Source organism: Glycine max, chromosome 1 (genome assembly GCF_000004515.6).
Source record: "Glycine max cultivar Williams 82 chromosome 1, Glycine_max_v4.0, whole genome shotgun sequence".
NCBI lineage: Eukaryota > Viridiplantae > Streptophyta > Magnoliopsida > Fabales > Fabaceae > Glycine > Glycine max.
The window spans coordinates 1,650,852-1,663,560 of record NC_016088.4 but is presented as its reverse complement, the minus strand read 5'-3'; the positions used below and the strand labels follow the sequence as shown (position 1 = coordinate 1,663,560).

At 31.6% G+C, this 12,709-nt stretch overlaps 2 protein-coding genes across 2 annotated transcripts; both read left to right on the top strand.

Annotated features, from left to right (window-relative positions):
- Positions 1–4,086: 4,086 nt before the first annotated feature.
- On the top strand, positions 4,087–7,373 carry LOC100793319 (RNA-binding domain-containing protein). The gene is made up of 4 exons (NM_001255879.3): positions 4,087–4,426; positions 4,915–5,013; positions 6,082–6,378; positions 7,051–7,373. The coding sequence occupies exons 1-4, from the start codon at positions 4,097–4,099 to the stop codon at positions 7,192–7,194; spliced, it is 870 nt and encodes a 289-aa protein (NP_001242808.2). The 5' UTR covers positions 4,087–4,096; the 3' UTR covers positions 7,195–7,373.
- A 3,706-nt stretch (positions 7,374–11,079) lies between these two features.
- LOC100792267 (putative E3 ubiquitin-protein ligase) lies at positions 11,080–12,709 on the top strand. Its single transcript, NM_001317651.2, has one exon. The coding sequence runs from the start codon at positions 11,450–11,452 to the stop codon at positions 12,542–12,544; it is 1,095 nt and encodes a 364-aa protein (NP_001304580.2). The 5' UTR covers positions 11,080–11,449; the 3' UTR covers positions 12,545–12,709.

The window sequence follows — 12,709 nt, the reverse complement described above, 5'->3', positions numbered from 1 at the left end:
TTTATTATTTATAATTTTATATCCCTATTATATAAACTAATTATACAAATACTTCATGTTATGATAAAACAATGTTTCATGTTCCTCTTTTTTTTTTTTTATCATAACATGAAGTATAATCAATAGTATTACAATAACTGTTCTGCCACCATTCTAAACTTTCACTTGTCTTCATTCTATGCAATGTTCAAATTTCTCTCTCTTTGTATTTTACTTTTTTTCTTAACGATAAAATGGCTCACGGGAACGGGACTCTGCTGGGTTGTTTCATGTGCTTTTGCACAGGCACTGTTGTAGTTAATTTATATAGAGATAAGATATTTGAGAGGTATGGTAGAATCCTCCAGGAGCACAACTTTTTGAAAAGTGAGACCTTATACAGTACACACACGACAAAAAAGGAAAAAAAGGAGGGAAGAAAGTGTTTGCCAGCAATGAGCAATCTCTGGAAGAGTGTAGGTCAACAATGGTTCCGTATGTCATGACTCCTCATGCCTTTCTCTGCATCCAGGTTGACTTTTCTCACATATCATCAAGACTTACGGTCAGCTTGTTCACATTATTTTTTTTTAAATACTCATTTTCATGTTCAAGATATTGATAATTAAATTCCTGAAATATAAAAAATTAAATTTTGATCCCAAATTTATAAAAAGTGACATATTAGTCGTAAGGTAAGTTTTTTTTTCCATTAACTACATAACACTTTCAGTGCTAATATGATAATTGATCCAGTCATTTATATGACTGAAATATATCAACAAGTTAAATTTTGATTTGATTTTGAATATGTTAATTTATTATCATTTTAATAGTTTAACTTAATCATTTATTAATATTTTAATCCTAAACTTAACACATTGTTATTTTGGTTTCTGAAAACACTTTTAAAATTTTAATTAAGTCTCATGTAGTATGAAATTATTAATAATTTAACTTTTAAATTGTCAATTAATAATATCATGCAACATGATATTTAATTAAAAATTCAAAAGTGTTTTAAGGAATTAAAATAATAATATATAATTAATTTCAAGAATTAAAATGTTAGTAAGTAATTAAGTTTAGGGGCTAAAATGATAATAATTCATTAATTTTAGGCATTAATTTTAGACACAAATAAAGAAGTCAATTTTTTAATACATTATACTTACATAAATAATAAATAATATGTGACAAACATGATACGTGATCACCAAACTAAGATTGATGTATATAAAAAGATACTTTGATTCGCAAGTTAATTCATTGCTATACATTTCTAATTCAATCAGTAAAGAGAGATTTCTCCACAATCTCCATCTTTGTTTTCTTCATCTCTGTTTTTAGTTCTTTTAATTTTGAGTGACTTTTATCAAACAAATGTAGATCTATTCATAACAAGAAGAAAAAAAATCAATTCATATTAATTAAGAAAATTAATTAATCATATTTAATTGTATTAATATCAATTAAAAATTATTTTTTTTTCAATTTATCCTTCACGGAAACTTAATATTATGAATAAAAAAAATTATTGGAACTTAAAACTTAATTAAATGAAGAATGTTTTAGAAATAATAATATTAAATGAGATAAAATTAGTTTAAAAAATTTATATTTGAGACAAAAAAAATTTTTCTTATATTTGAGATAGGAGGGGTATTAATTCTCATCTTTTTTACATTTTTCATTGTATATTTTTTGTTAAAAAGAAAATGATATTTTAATTTCTTTACTCTTTTTTAAAGTAAAATAAAAGTAAAAAAAACTAAATGTAAAACAACAATATTGTTGTTATAATTCAAATTTAGAGAAGGTTTGTGTATTTAGTTTTTCATTGCTTTCAAATTTTTGGTTTAATATTTTTAAGTAGGTGTTTGGATTGTCGTTCCCAAGATACGTTTATATCAACTTTTATGTCCAAAAAACATCATATTCCCTGCTTTTGTGGTACATTCCTTGTTTTTACGGTAAATGTGTATTGGACTATGTGTTATTGCTTCTCGATCAAACTCTAAAATGTTTTGGTTCCTTGATTATCACCATAATATAATTTAATTTTGATGGTAGAGAACAAAGAATTTTCTCCACTTTTTTTTTTTTTTACATTTGTGATCTGCTTTTCCTGATTGTTCATTTGATTGATGAGTGACTGAAAGATGGTGAAATATATTTAGCTATTTTTTTGTTCTTGATTCTTCAGTATCACTTCAAAATGTCTCCCCAAAACTTGCAATCTCATTTTCACAATCTTTTCACCCCGTTTCATAACAATTTTCTAAGATGTCCCAGACTTTCTTTGTTGATGACGGGCAGTAACATTTTTTTTTCTTCAAATTTTGAAGCATCAAAGCTTTGATGCATGATGAGTAAAGCCTTATAATCCTTCTTTTCTGAGTTTTAATAGGTTGTCCTCTGTACATTAGTTGGATTTTTCATCTAATTTTTAAACTACATTCTTGACTATATCAAACACTTATTAATAAACAAAGACCACTTTCATGCATGTTTGAAAAGCCGATAAACAACCTCCAAAATTATGTTTGAGACAAAAATAACACAGCAACTTACTTTTGCCACCAATCAATAGTGTTCCAACACATATTCATTTAAATGCTCAATCTTCTTGTAATTATTCTCCCATCAAGTAGTTAGGGTCGACTTTATTCTTTTGGCCTAGTTTCCGGTGATAACTTGGGATCCAAGTTGCCCCCTAAAATAGGGAATTAAGTTAATATTTGTTTAATTTTTTTAGTAATGAATTCTATTTCTAATTTTACACATAAAATTAATAATAAATATTTTTATAAATTATTTATTAGAAATTAAATATTTAAATTATTCTGAAAAAATTAGACCTCCTTTAATGTATTCCCAAAAAAAAAATTAGGCCCCTTTAATGCATTCCGGAATTGGTCCATGTTAAGACCCTCTGCGGAGAACCCCTTAAAAAATAATTCTAAACAATTGTGAAGAGGAAAAAAAGTCACAATAAATTACTACTTTTGTTCCAAAATAAATATGGCATTTTGAGAAGAAAAAAATTATGTCAAAATAAGTGTAATATTTAATTTTTCAATATAATATTAATAATTCTTTTCTACCAATATCTCTAATAAATATTACATTAATTTTTGAATCTAATATTGATACTATCCTTTCGTTTGTTTAATAAGAATAGTTTTATAAAACTATTATTTTGTTTTATTTATTCATTAGATTTTTTTATCCGTGTAGAATGATGTAGGATCGAAAAGTGTAATATTTTACTCATTTATCTTCTTGACATTTAATACTTTTCAACATACACTAAGAATTTGTTATGCAAGTTTCTAAACTCAATGAACTCTCGATTTTGTAGTATGTCCAATGTTTCTTCTTGCTAATCATTAAAAATAATTTTATTATCCTAATATAATATTTAAGTATTATGTTAACTATCGAGCTAGGATTATTGAACTTTTTTTAATTTCACCTAAAAAACGTTATAAACTGAATCACATGGAGATTCTTTGTAACAACAGATTTTTTTTCCCTCAACATAATTATGCATAAAATAAAATTTTAAATATATTTTTAATCTTTTAAAGTTAAATATTTTTTAAAAAATTTAAAGTTACTTTTATAAATATTAAAATTTACAAAATATTCTTTTTAATCCTTTTGCTGAACATGAATTAAATATGAAATAAAAAAATTCACACCATCAAAATTTAATTTTTTATTTTATATTTTAAAATATACTTCCAGTGATTAAAAAATGTTATAATTATGTTAATAAAAAAATTAAAAACTCATTAATCACTTTAAAAATTACTTTAATTTTTTATTGACTTAATTTTAGTCATTTCAAATCAATAATCATACTTTGAATATAAAATAAAAAATTAAATTATGATAGTAAAAATTATCAAAAATTATGAATCTTATTTTTTTGTTTGACCCACATTTTGTAAAAAGATAAAAAAAAAAACATTTTGCACATTCGAAAGACAAAAAAAAAAAAAACTTTAAATTTAAAAGGCTTTGACTCAAAATAGAAAACAAAACAAAATATCTGCAGTGCTACCCCTTTATCTCTTTATCCACACTGTTTGTGCCACCAAAATTACGAATGGCGGCTACTTTAGAATCAGCCTTCATCCTCTTCGCACCTCAACGGTTCTCCAATAGCCATCGTTTCTCTGCAAAAGCACCGATCTCCATCAAGCTCCATGCTTCCACCTCCCTTTTCTTCTCTTCCAAGTCCTCCTTCAAAACGGGAAGACTCTGCTTCCAGTTATGCTCCACTTTGCAAGAGGTAGCAGCAACAGAAGAAACACCTGAGCTAACGCAACCAACAGACAACGTAAAGAAGCTGTACGTGGTTAACTTGTCTTGGTCTCTGACGGCGGCAGACATCAATGACCTCTTTGCCCAAAGCGGAACCGTAACCGACGTCGAGGTTGTTTTAAAACTCTCCATGTATTGTCACCCTCGCTTTTCCGTTATGTTTGTGTAATATAAAAATGGGAGCTGCATTTGGAGTTTAAATCTTAAATTTAGGCTTTTTTAATTTTGAATTGAATTTTGTTTTGTTTTTTTTTTATATATATATTTGCGTGGATGTGGCTTCAATTGCCCTTGCATCACTAAAATGTCGTTTGATAGACAATCCTCCTTATGGACTAGAGTAGTATTCTAAGCTTATTTTATACATAATGATACAATTTTGACACTTACCAATAGTGTCTAGCTCGGTTGTTTATCGGTGTGCATGATTTTTTGTAAACCTTGATATCTGATTTTGATTTTTATGTACATAATGATACAATATTGACATTTCCTTTTGCTTATGTATTGGAATATTCTCTACTAGAGTCTAGAGAAGTAATGTTGGCTTATTTTATGCATTATTGTATAATTTGGAGAATTGGGTTTTGATTATAGTAGATAATAAAGAGCAAAGACGGGAGGAGCAAGGGCTATGCCTTCGTTACTATGGCTTCCGGGGAAGAGGCTCAGGCTGCTGTTGATAAATTTGACTCTTATGTAAGTTGCTTTGGTTTTGTTCAATATATATTTACCGCATGTGTGTCTGCATGGTATGAAGATTAAATTGGATTGAGCTTATGCAGTGTTTGTCTAAGTTGGGTGTTCCTGGCTTCCACTTTCTTAATATTTGGCTTGTGTTGTGGTGAATTGCCAAGATAATTATCTTCTGCATGGTGATTCCAAAATTACGAATTTTCTTAAGGACCAAACCTAAATGCAATGTAATTGTTTAGGTGCTTTGGATGTTATTCTTTAATAAAAAATAGAGTTTTACTTCAATTCTTATTAGAGAATAACACTAAAAACACCTAAGGAACTACATCAAAGTTTTGTCTTTTCTAAATAGTGGACAATAGTTTGCAATCCAAGAATTCTTTAGTGTAGTAAACCAGGGAATCACATCATTTTGGGTCAGTTCAAGCATCCATGTTATGCAGATAAAGCCCATAGAGTTTATAAGTCACAATAAAATGCAGATGAAAAACATAATTACTGTCTCTTTACAGCAGCAATACCCAGTTCCTTTTGTTTTCAATCCTGTTATGCCACCTCCACCTCTTTTTTTCCACATTTTTTTGTTGCATGGTGTAGTATTTACATTACAAGAAACTATGACGTTTAATTATCTGTGGTCCAATTGAACATGGCATGCAAAAACTTGTCTTAATTTGGTTGGGACTAGGCAGATTATTACTAAAGGCTAGAGGTTAGAGTTTGCACTATCATTTCTTCAATACTTTTATGCTGTGCTATTACGGAAGTGTGATGTAATTAAATGTTTTTTTTTATGACCATACAATTAAGTATTCAACAGAATTTGGTGTCTTTACCTAAAAAGGAATTTGCAGTGGCGCATAGGATCTCCTTATAAATATGATACCATTTTAATTATGTTTTAGTTTACCTCTGGCAAAGTACTTCCAACGTCCTAAGAAGTTAAACTCTAGGGGTGATGCTTAGACAAATTTTTACTACATGAAAAACAAATTTAGAAATATTGCTTTGAATATGTCATTCAACTTCATTATGGTGACAATTTTGTTGACTTAAATTTGTGTGATTCAGGAATTATCAGGACGGATAATAAGGGTAGAACTTGCAAAGAGATTCAAAAAACCTCCTTCTCCTCCACCTCCTCCAGGTCCCCGTCCTGGAGAGACACGTCATGTAATTTATGCATCCAACCTTGCATGGAAAGCAAGATCTACCCATCTCAGACAACTCTTCGCTGAGAATTTCAAAACACCATCTTCAGCCAGGGTTGTCTTTGACAGCCCTTCTGGACGATCTGCTGGGTACGGATTTGTTTCTTTTCTTACCAAGGAGGATGCAGAGGCTGCCATTTCTACTGTGGATGGGAAGGTAATTACTATCTTATGGTTGGGTTCTGCTATTTAAAGACTGGGTCTGGGATAAATTATTTGTGTTCATCTTTAATAGACAGTATGAATCATGGCTTTGAATAGCTATGCTTGTAGAAAATAATTTTTAATCAAAATTATTTTGCATAACACTTTAGGTGTGCATGTTTAAGTTCAAGAGAACTATCCTACAGCTTTCTTGGATACAAAACCACAAATTACCTAAAGGAGACTCAAAAGCATTGTTTGGATTTGGATGGCTAAGATTTAAGTATCTAGCTTAGAGTTGTGCTTTGGTATTGAGAGATTGAGTGGCTGGATATATGGTTGGAGGAATATAGGCTTAGTTTAATAGAAACAGTATTGTATCTTATTGACATGTGATATATTGATATTGCCTGTAAACTTTCATTACCTTCTGATTTTTCACTTGCTTTTTACCTCCTTTACTTTTCTAGATTTATCTACACAGATTTTGATTCTAGATTTTCTTTTTAATTTGGGTTTTGGCCATTGAACATATTATTTGCCATAAGTATATCCAGACAGTGGGCTATTACCCAAATTGTTCTAAAGTCACTAACTCCAACTGTATTATGGGGGGATAGTTACTGCATTGTCATATAATTCCTGCTGAAGGAAAATTATTTATCCTTTGCCTGTCCTTTTGCAGGAGTTAATGGGACGACCGCTTCGCCTAAAATTCAGTGAAAAGAAAGATAAAGCTGGAAGGGAAAAAGATGAAGACCAAGATAAAGATGCTGGAAGTGAAGAAGATGAAGACGAAGGTTCTGATGCTCGACCGGAAGAATCATAAATTTTAGATACACATTTACTGATTTTTGGTCGTGGTATGGGATTGAGTGGAAACCTCTACGAGCTAGAAGTATACCTCATGTATAAAGAACTATGATGGATGGATTTTTGCATTCACAATATTTTTCACTAAGGTCGACTTTACTATCCTTTAAAATGTGGGTGAAAATTTAAGAAATTCTTTTATGTAATTCTTATAAATCTCGTCTCTGAATTTTTTCACTCCCATTTTTAAGGGTGCTTAAGGGGTGATAAAACTTAAAAATCTTTGTCAATTAAAACTTGCAAACCATATATCTTGAGACTAAGTTCAATTCATTATATTGGAACCATAGATCTCTATCTTGGCATCTTGTATTCTATGATTTCATTTTCATACTCTGAACCATTTTATAAACCCTTCGAATTTCATGCCTATATTATATTATTGAGGTTCTAGCTTCCATGATCACTTCACTGTGAATCTGTGACACTGAGTTTGCACATATCAGATTAAAATGCATAACAAAATACTTTGTGTAAGCTTATCATGATCTGCATGTAAACCATCTACGGTTTCATAAAACTAAGGTCAAAATTCTGGCTTGAATATAAGAAGCAAATGTAGACGTTCTGGTTGAGGCATTTCTGCTTGAGTTTTATGTGGGCTGTCCATTAGGGATGATTTGGGCTGCACTGTCTAAATGTTCAGGTGGTGCCACTAAGAAGATAAATCTGAACTAGCTATTTAATGTAATTAATATTTAGGAGGCAACATTTGAGGTTGGACACAAAATAGATTAGTTAAACTATCATTTATAGCTGTTTTCATTTTAAGTTTTGGTCCTTATACGAAAAATTTGTATGCTTTAGTCCTTGTACAGTTTTATTTTCTTATAGCGGTTTATTATCGCTTGCAAGTTTTGTCAGTTTTATACAGTTGGTAAGTCTTATCTAGTGTGAGCGACAATAGGAACGAAAATTTCAGTAAACATGTATATATAAGAACTAAAATTATAATTTTCATGTATAGAAACTAAAACTTAAAATATAGACATGTATAGAGATCAAATAAATAGTTTAACTAAATAAATTTTTGTCCTGACCACATGCATCTTGTGCAATTAATGTAGAGCATTTCTCTTTGGGTACATCATGAAAATAATATCAGTTGGTAGCTCATGAAATGCACAAAGAACTCTCACAAATATTTGTAGAACTCATGTAGAATTGCATAAATTTCACATTTAAAACTTAGAAGAGTGTATAAGAGTCCTTACAAATTTGATCAGACCTGCTATTCCCTGAAAAGCGAAATTCAAGGAGGAAAGTCGATTCTTTGTGGATGTGAACAGTAACCAAGTGCATATAATTTGACTATTATTATGTTCACTGCTGTGCCTCGCATTTAGATCTTATTATTGTGCAATCTGCTTTTGACCAAAATTAAAAGCTCCTATTCTTCTTTGTATGATTTGATTTTACTATGAAAGTTATATATAAAATCTTATTAAAACATCTATAAGCATATTTGTATGCAATTTAACGATTTTACAATAACCTTATTAAAACCAACACTTAACTGGCTTAGTTTATTCTTTATGAGCTCCAAAAAAAATGAAAAGGAAAAAGAGACTCAGTGACGTCAGAAAAAAATTAAAAGCGACTTGAATGTTTAAAAATGAGGGTCCTCTTTAGTTTTGGTGTTGTCAAAAGACTCAAAAGGGGTTGGATCAGGAGTGTCTCGGCTTTTGTGCATATCATTATGTCTCCACATAAATTGAAAAAATGGACCGAGTCTTGGGGGCTGGGGCATTATGATATTGACGGCGCATCATTCATGTGAATAATTTCAGCAATTTCAGTCAGCAGAGAAAAACAGATGGAAAATGTTACTATAAATTAAAGTAAAAATTTGATGGTATCATAAACATTTCCTATAATGCAGTTTTAGGTCATGTAGACAGCAAGACACAAATCTGACAGACAATTTAGCAAAGCATACACTACTTAGAGAACAAACTTTGTTAATTATTGATATTCCTTCAATCAATTGTTTTAACCAATTTTTTATTTTTTTTATGGTAAGGCTACGTAGATGGATTAAAGCATGTCAAACATGTATGATTAATATTAATTTTCATTATCTTGTTAAATATTCTCCCACTTATCAGAATATATACTTTCTCATATATCCGAAGAAAGCAACATCCCTGAAACCACTTGATGTAAGTATGATATTTTGTTAATGAATCGTTGAAAATTGAAGTGCAGTTACAAGGGAAGAGATAAAAAAAAAAAAAAAAAAAAGCTCAAATTTTCTTTGCTAGACCCACAGGTTCAATTATTCTACAAATATATATCCCTTATGCAAACTCGGGGTAATTTGGAACTTTGAAGATAGGCACAAATCTAACAAAAATTGCATGGCTTCATAAAGAAGAAAATCCGTACGTCCAGCAAGTTAAGTTGAAAAGAGAAGAGGAGATGGCCCAAGGGTTTGAGCAAATGGTTGGTTGGGTGTTGGGTGAAAAGTGACAACTATACTTGAATGTAACTTGCTTTTAAATGCATACTCTATCTTTCTACTGCAACTTTATTCCCTCAAGAATATATTCTCATAAAGTTGACTAACAATTTATTTAGGTTATCATGTGAATAAAGATTATGGTTGTCGTATAACTTGGGATTTCATTTATGATTATGTTAGCATTCACTTGAGTCCCACATTGAAAGTATAAGATTCTAATGTGAGATTTATAAGGGCTTGGACTCTATTATAATAATTAACTTTTGTTGTGATGTGATTCTCCCAAAGTTGTGGTGGGATGCTAGAATTCAGTTGAAAGTATGGGATATTAATGTGGCCTTTACTATATATGGGCATTGGGAGTTGGAACTCTCGGCTACAACTGTTAAATTTTGTTGTTTTGTATTACCTATAATTTCAGAAGATTATTGGAATGTGGTTACCATTATTGAGTTAAGTATAATTATTGGAATGTACCTACCAGTGCTAGGTCATTTCTTTTGGTAGTCTTATAAAATAAACATACACTAAGCTATATTTCTTTGCAAAGTCATGAATCGTGGGAGAGTGAATTTTACTGTTGGATCATGGGGAGAATATATGCATGGTAGAATAATGTCGAAGTCTTACAAAGGAGATATGATTCATAAGGGAGACAATTAAGCACAATATTCAACGAATAAAAATTCGCCGCTATTCAATTCTGTTTTTAACACTTGTTTGTTTCAAGAATTTTGTAATCTGTTTGCACTCAAGTATTCTCTACATGACACACACAATTTATTAGGATTTAGGACGTTTCTCTTTTGAATTTTTATTGCAATTAGGCAATAACAAGTAACAACATAGTGCCAACACACTAGCCTGGTCTAGGTGATACATTGAAAGCAAAAATCACGAAATTTCAAACATACACACTTCTTTGTTAATTAGATACAGCTAACTTACGGCCACATTGGCTCCACACATAGGTAGGCGTACATTAACGAAGTTCTTGTGCTAATTTGGATGTCCCTTTACAAGGACTAAATCGTCCAGTTAATTGAACAGTGAACAGGTTAAAAGAACTAAAAAGAGAAAAGCATTCAATTTTTATAAATTCTCAACCAATATCACCGGTTCACCACCCCCTCCTTAGTCCACAAATCATTGTAACCAAGAAAAAGAAACTAGGAAGGCAGAGAAAGCTATGGAGAATGGACAGAAAAAAAGAAAAAGAAGGTGAACGAAAAAAGTTAAAGTACACTCATCAGCACCCCATTTTCCTTGTCTTTTCCCTTCTTTCCATCTAAGCCCTTTGGCCCCTTTTCCACGTTATCTTTCCTCTCTGATAAATCATAAATTCTAGCAAGTCTCTCTTTCTTCTTGCCCTATCTATAAGACCATTACCCTTTCTTGCTTGTATGTTACTAATCATTGTTTATATAAGATAGAGATTCTCAAAATCTCACTCATTTATTTTCAGAAAAGAACGTAGCATATGCATTTCTCTATGTTTGCTTGCTGTAGCTGCTCCAGTCATGGTTTTGTAACTTCTCTTCTTGTTTCTACGTTTATCTCCAAGTTCAATTCTTTTGTTGTCAGTGGTAATTCTATTATTCATAATAGCCTATTTTTATTCTGTAATAATCACTTGCCATAGAAGGAGAAAATAGAAACCATATATGTATATAATATTTACTTATATGTTAGGTACATATAATGTACTGCTCCTAAGTCCTTACTTCTAAGATTCTCTTCCCACACCATGGCTTCGCTAGGCAACCCAAAAAGTTGGGTTCCATACATGAACAACAAAGACTGTTCTCAAGGATTTTGTAGCTTGTACTGTCCACAGTGGTGCTATGTAATCTACCCTCCTCCTCCTCCCTTTGAATTTCCCGATGATGATTCAAGTCCAAATTTCTCACCTCTAGTTATTGCAGTCATTGGGGTCTTGGTCAGTGCTTTTCTCCTTGTGAGCTACTACACCATAATATCCAAGTACTGTGGCAGCAGAGAATCTTCACAAAGCGAAAACCACGAAGAAAACGTTGAATTGGAAGAGGATCACAACCCTTCACTCCACGAGCCTTGGCATGCTCCAACAATTGGCTTAGATGAGGCTCTGATCAAGTCCATAACGGTTTGCAAGTACAAGAAAGGTGATGGGTTGGTTGAGGTAACAGATTGCTCCGTTTGTCTAAGTGAGTTTCAAGATGATGAAAGTGTTAGGCTCTTACCTAAATGCAGCCACGCTTTTCATCTTCCTTGCATTGACACATGGCTCAAGTCTCACTCTAGTTGCCCTCTATGTCGTGCTAGCATATTCACCTTCAATGCTGCAGCACTTCATGTTGCTTCCCCTGTCACGGAACCACCTTCAAGGAACGATACTTCTTCAGGTAACCAACGTGCAGATGAAAACATTGTTGCTGTTGCAAGGGACAGTGAATTAGATGCTGTGGAAGGAGAAGTCACACTCACACATGGTGGAGCTGTTTCAAAGAGTGCATTGCGTGCTTTGAGTGATCTAGGCAATTTGAGAGGAAGGCATAGTGTAATTGAGATTAGAGATGAAGGGTATGATTCCATTAGAAGGACGGTTTCTATGGACCATTCATTTCAAAGGGGTAGTGGTCTTTCAATTGCTGATGTTCTGCATGTGAATCAAGAGCATGAAGGGTGTTCTAATGGGGCTGGTCCTTCAAAGAATTCAAGAGGTGAAAGTAGCAAGTCTAGCTATAGAAGAAAGGTTTTGCATTGTGTTTTGAGTCCAATTGCAATGAAGAGATCATTTTCTAGTGGAAGGTTCTCCCTTAGCAGAAATGGCAGAGGAAGGCAATGGGTTCTGCCTGTCTAAGGAATACCTTAATGATATTTTCTTTTTCCTCAATTTTTTTCTATTCTCTTTCTTATGATGATGAAGATCAAGAGGTTGACCAAATTTTTTAGTGAAGATCTTATGTTAAATATAATTGAATCTTTATGTGGTATATTAATCAGTGTGATATTAATTGTAGCTGAA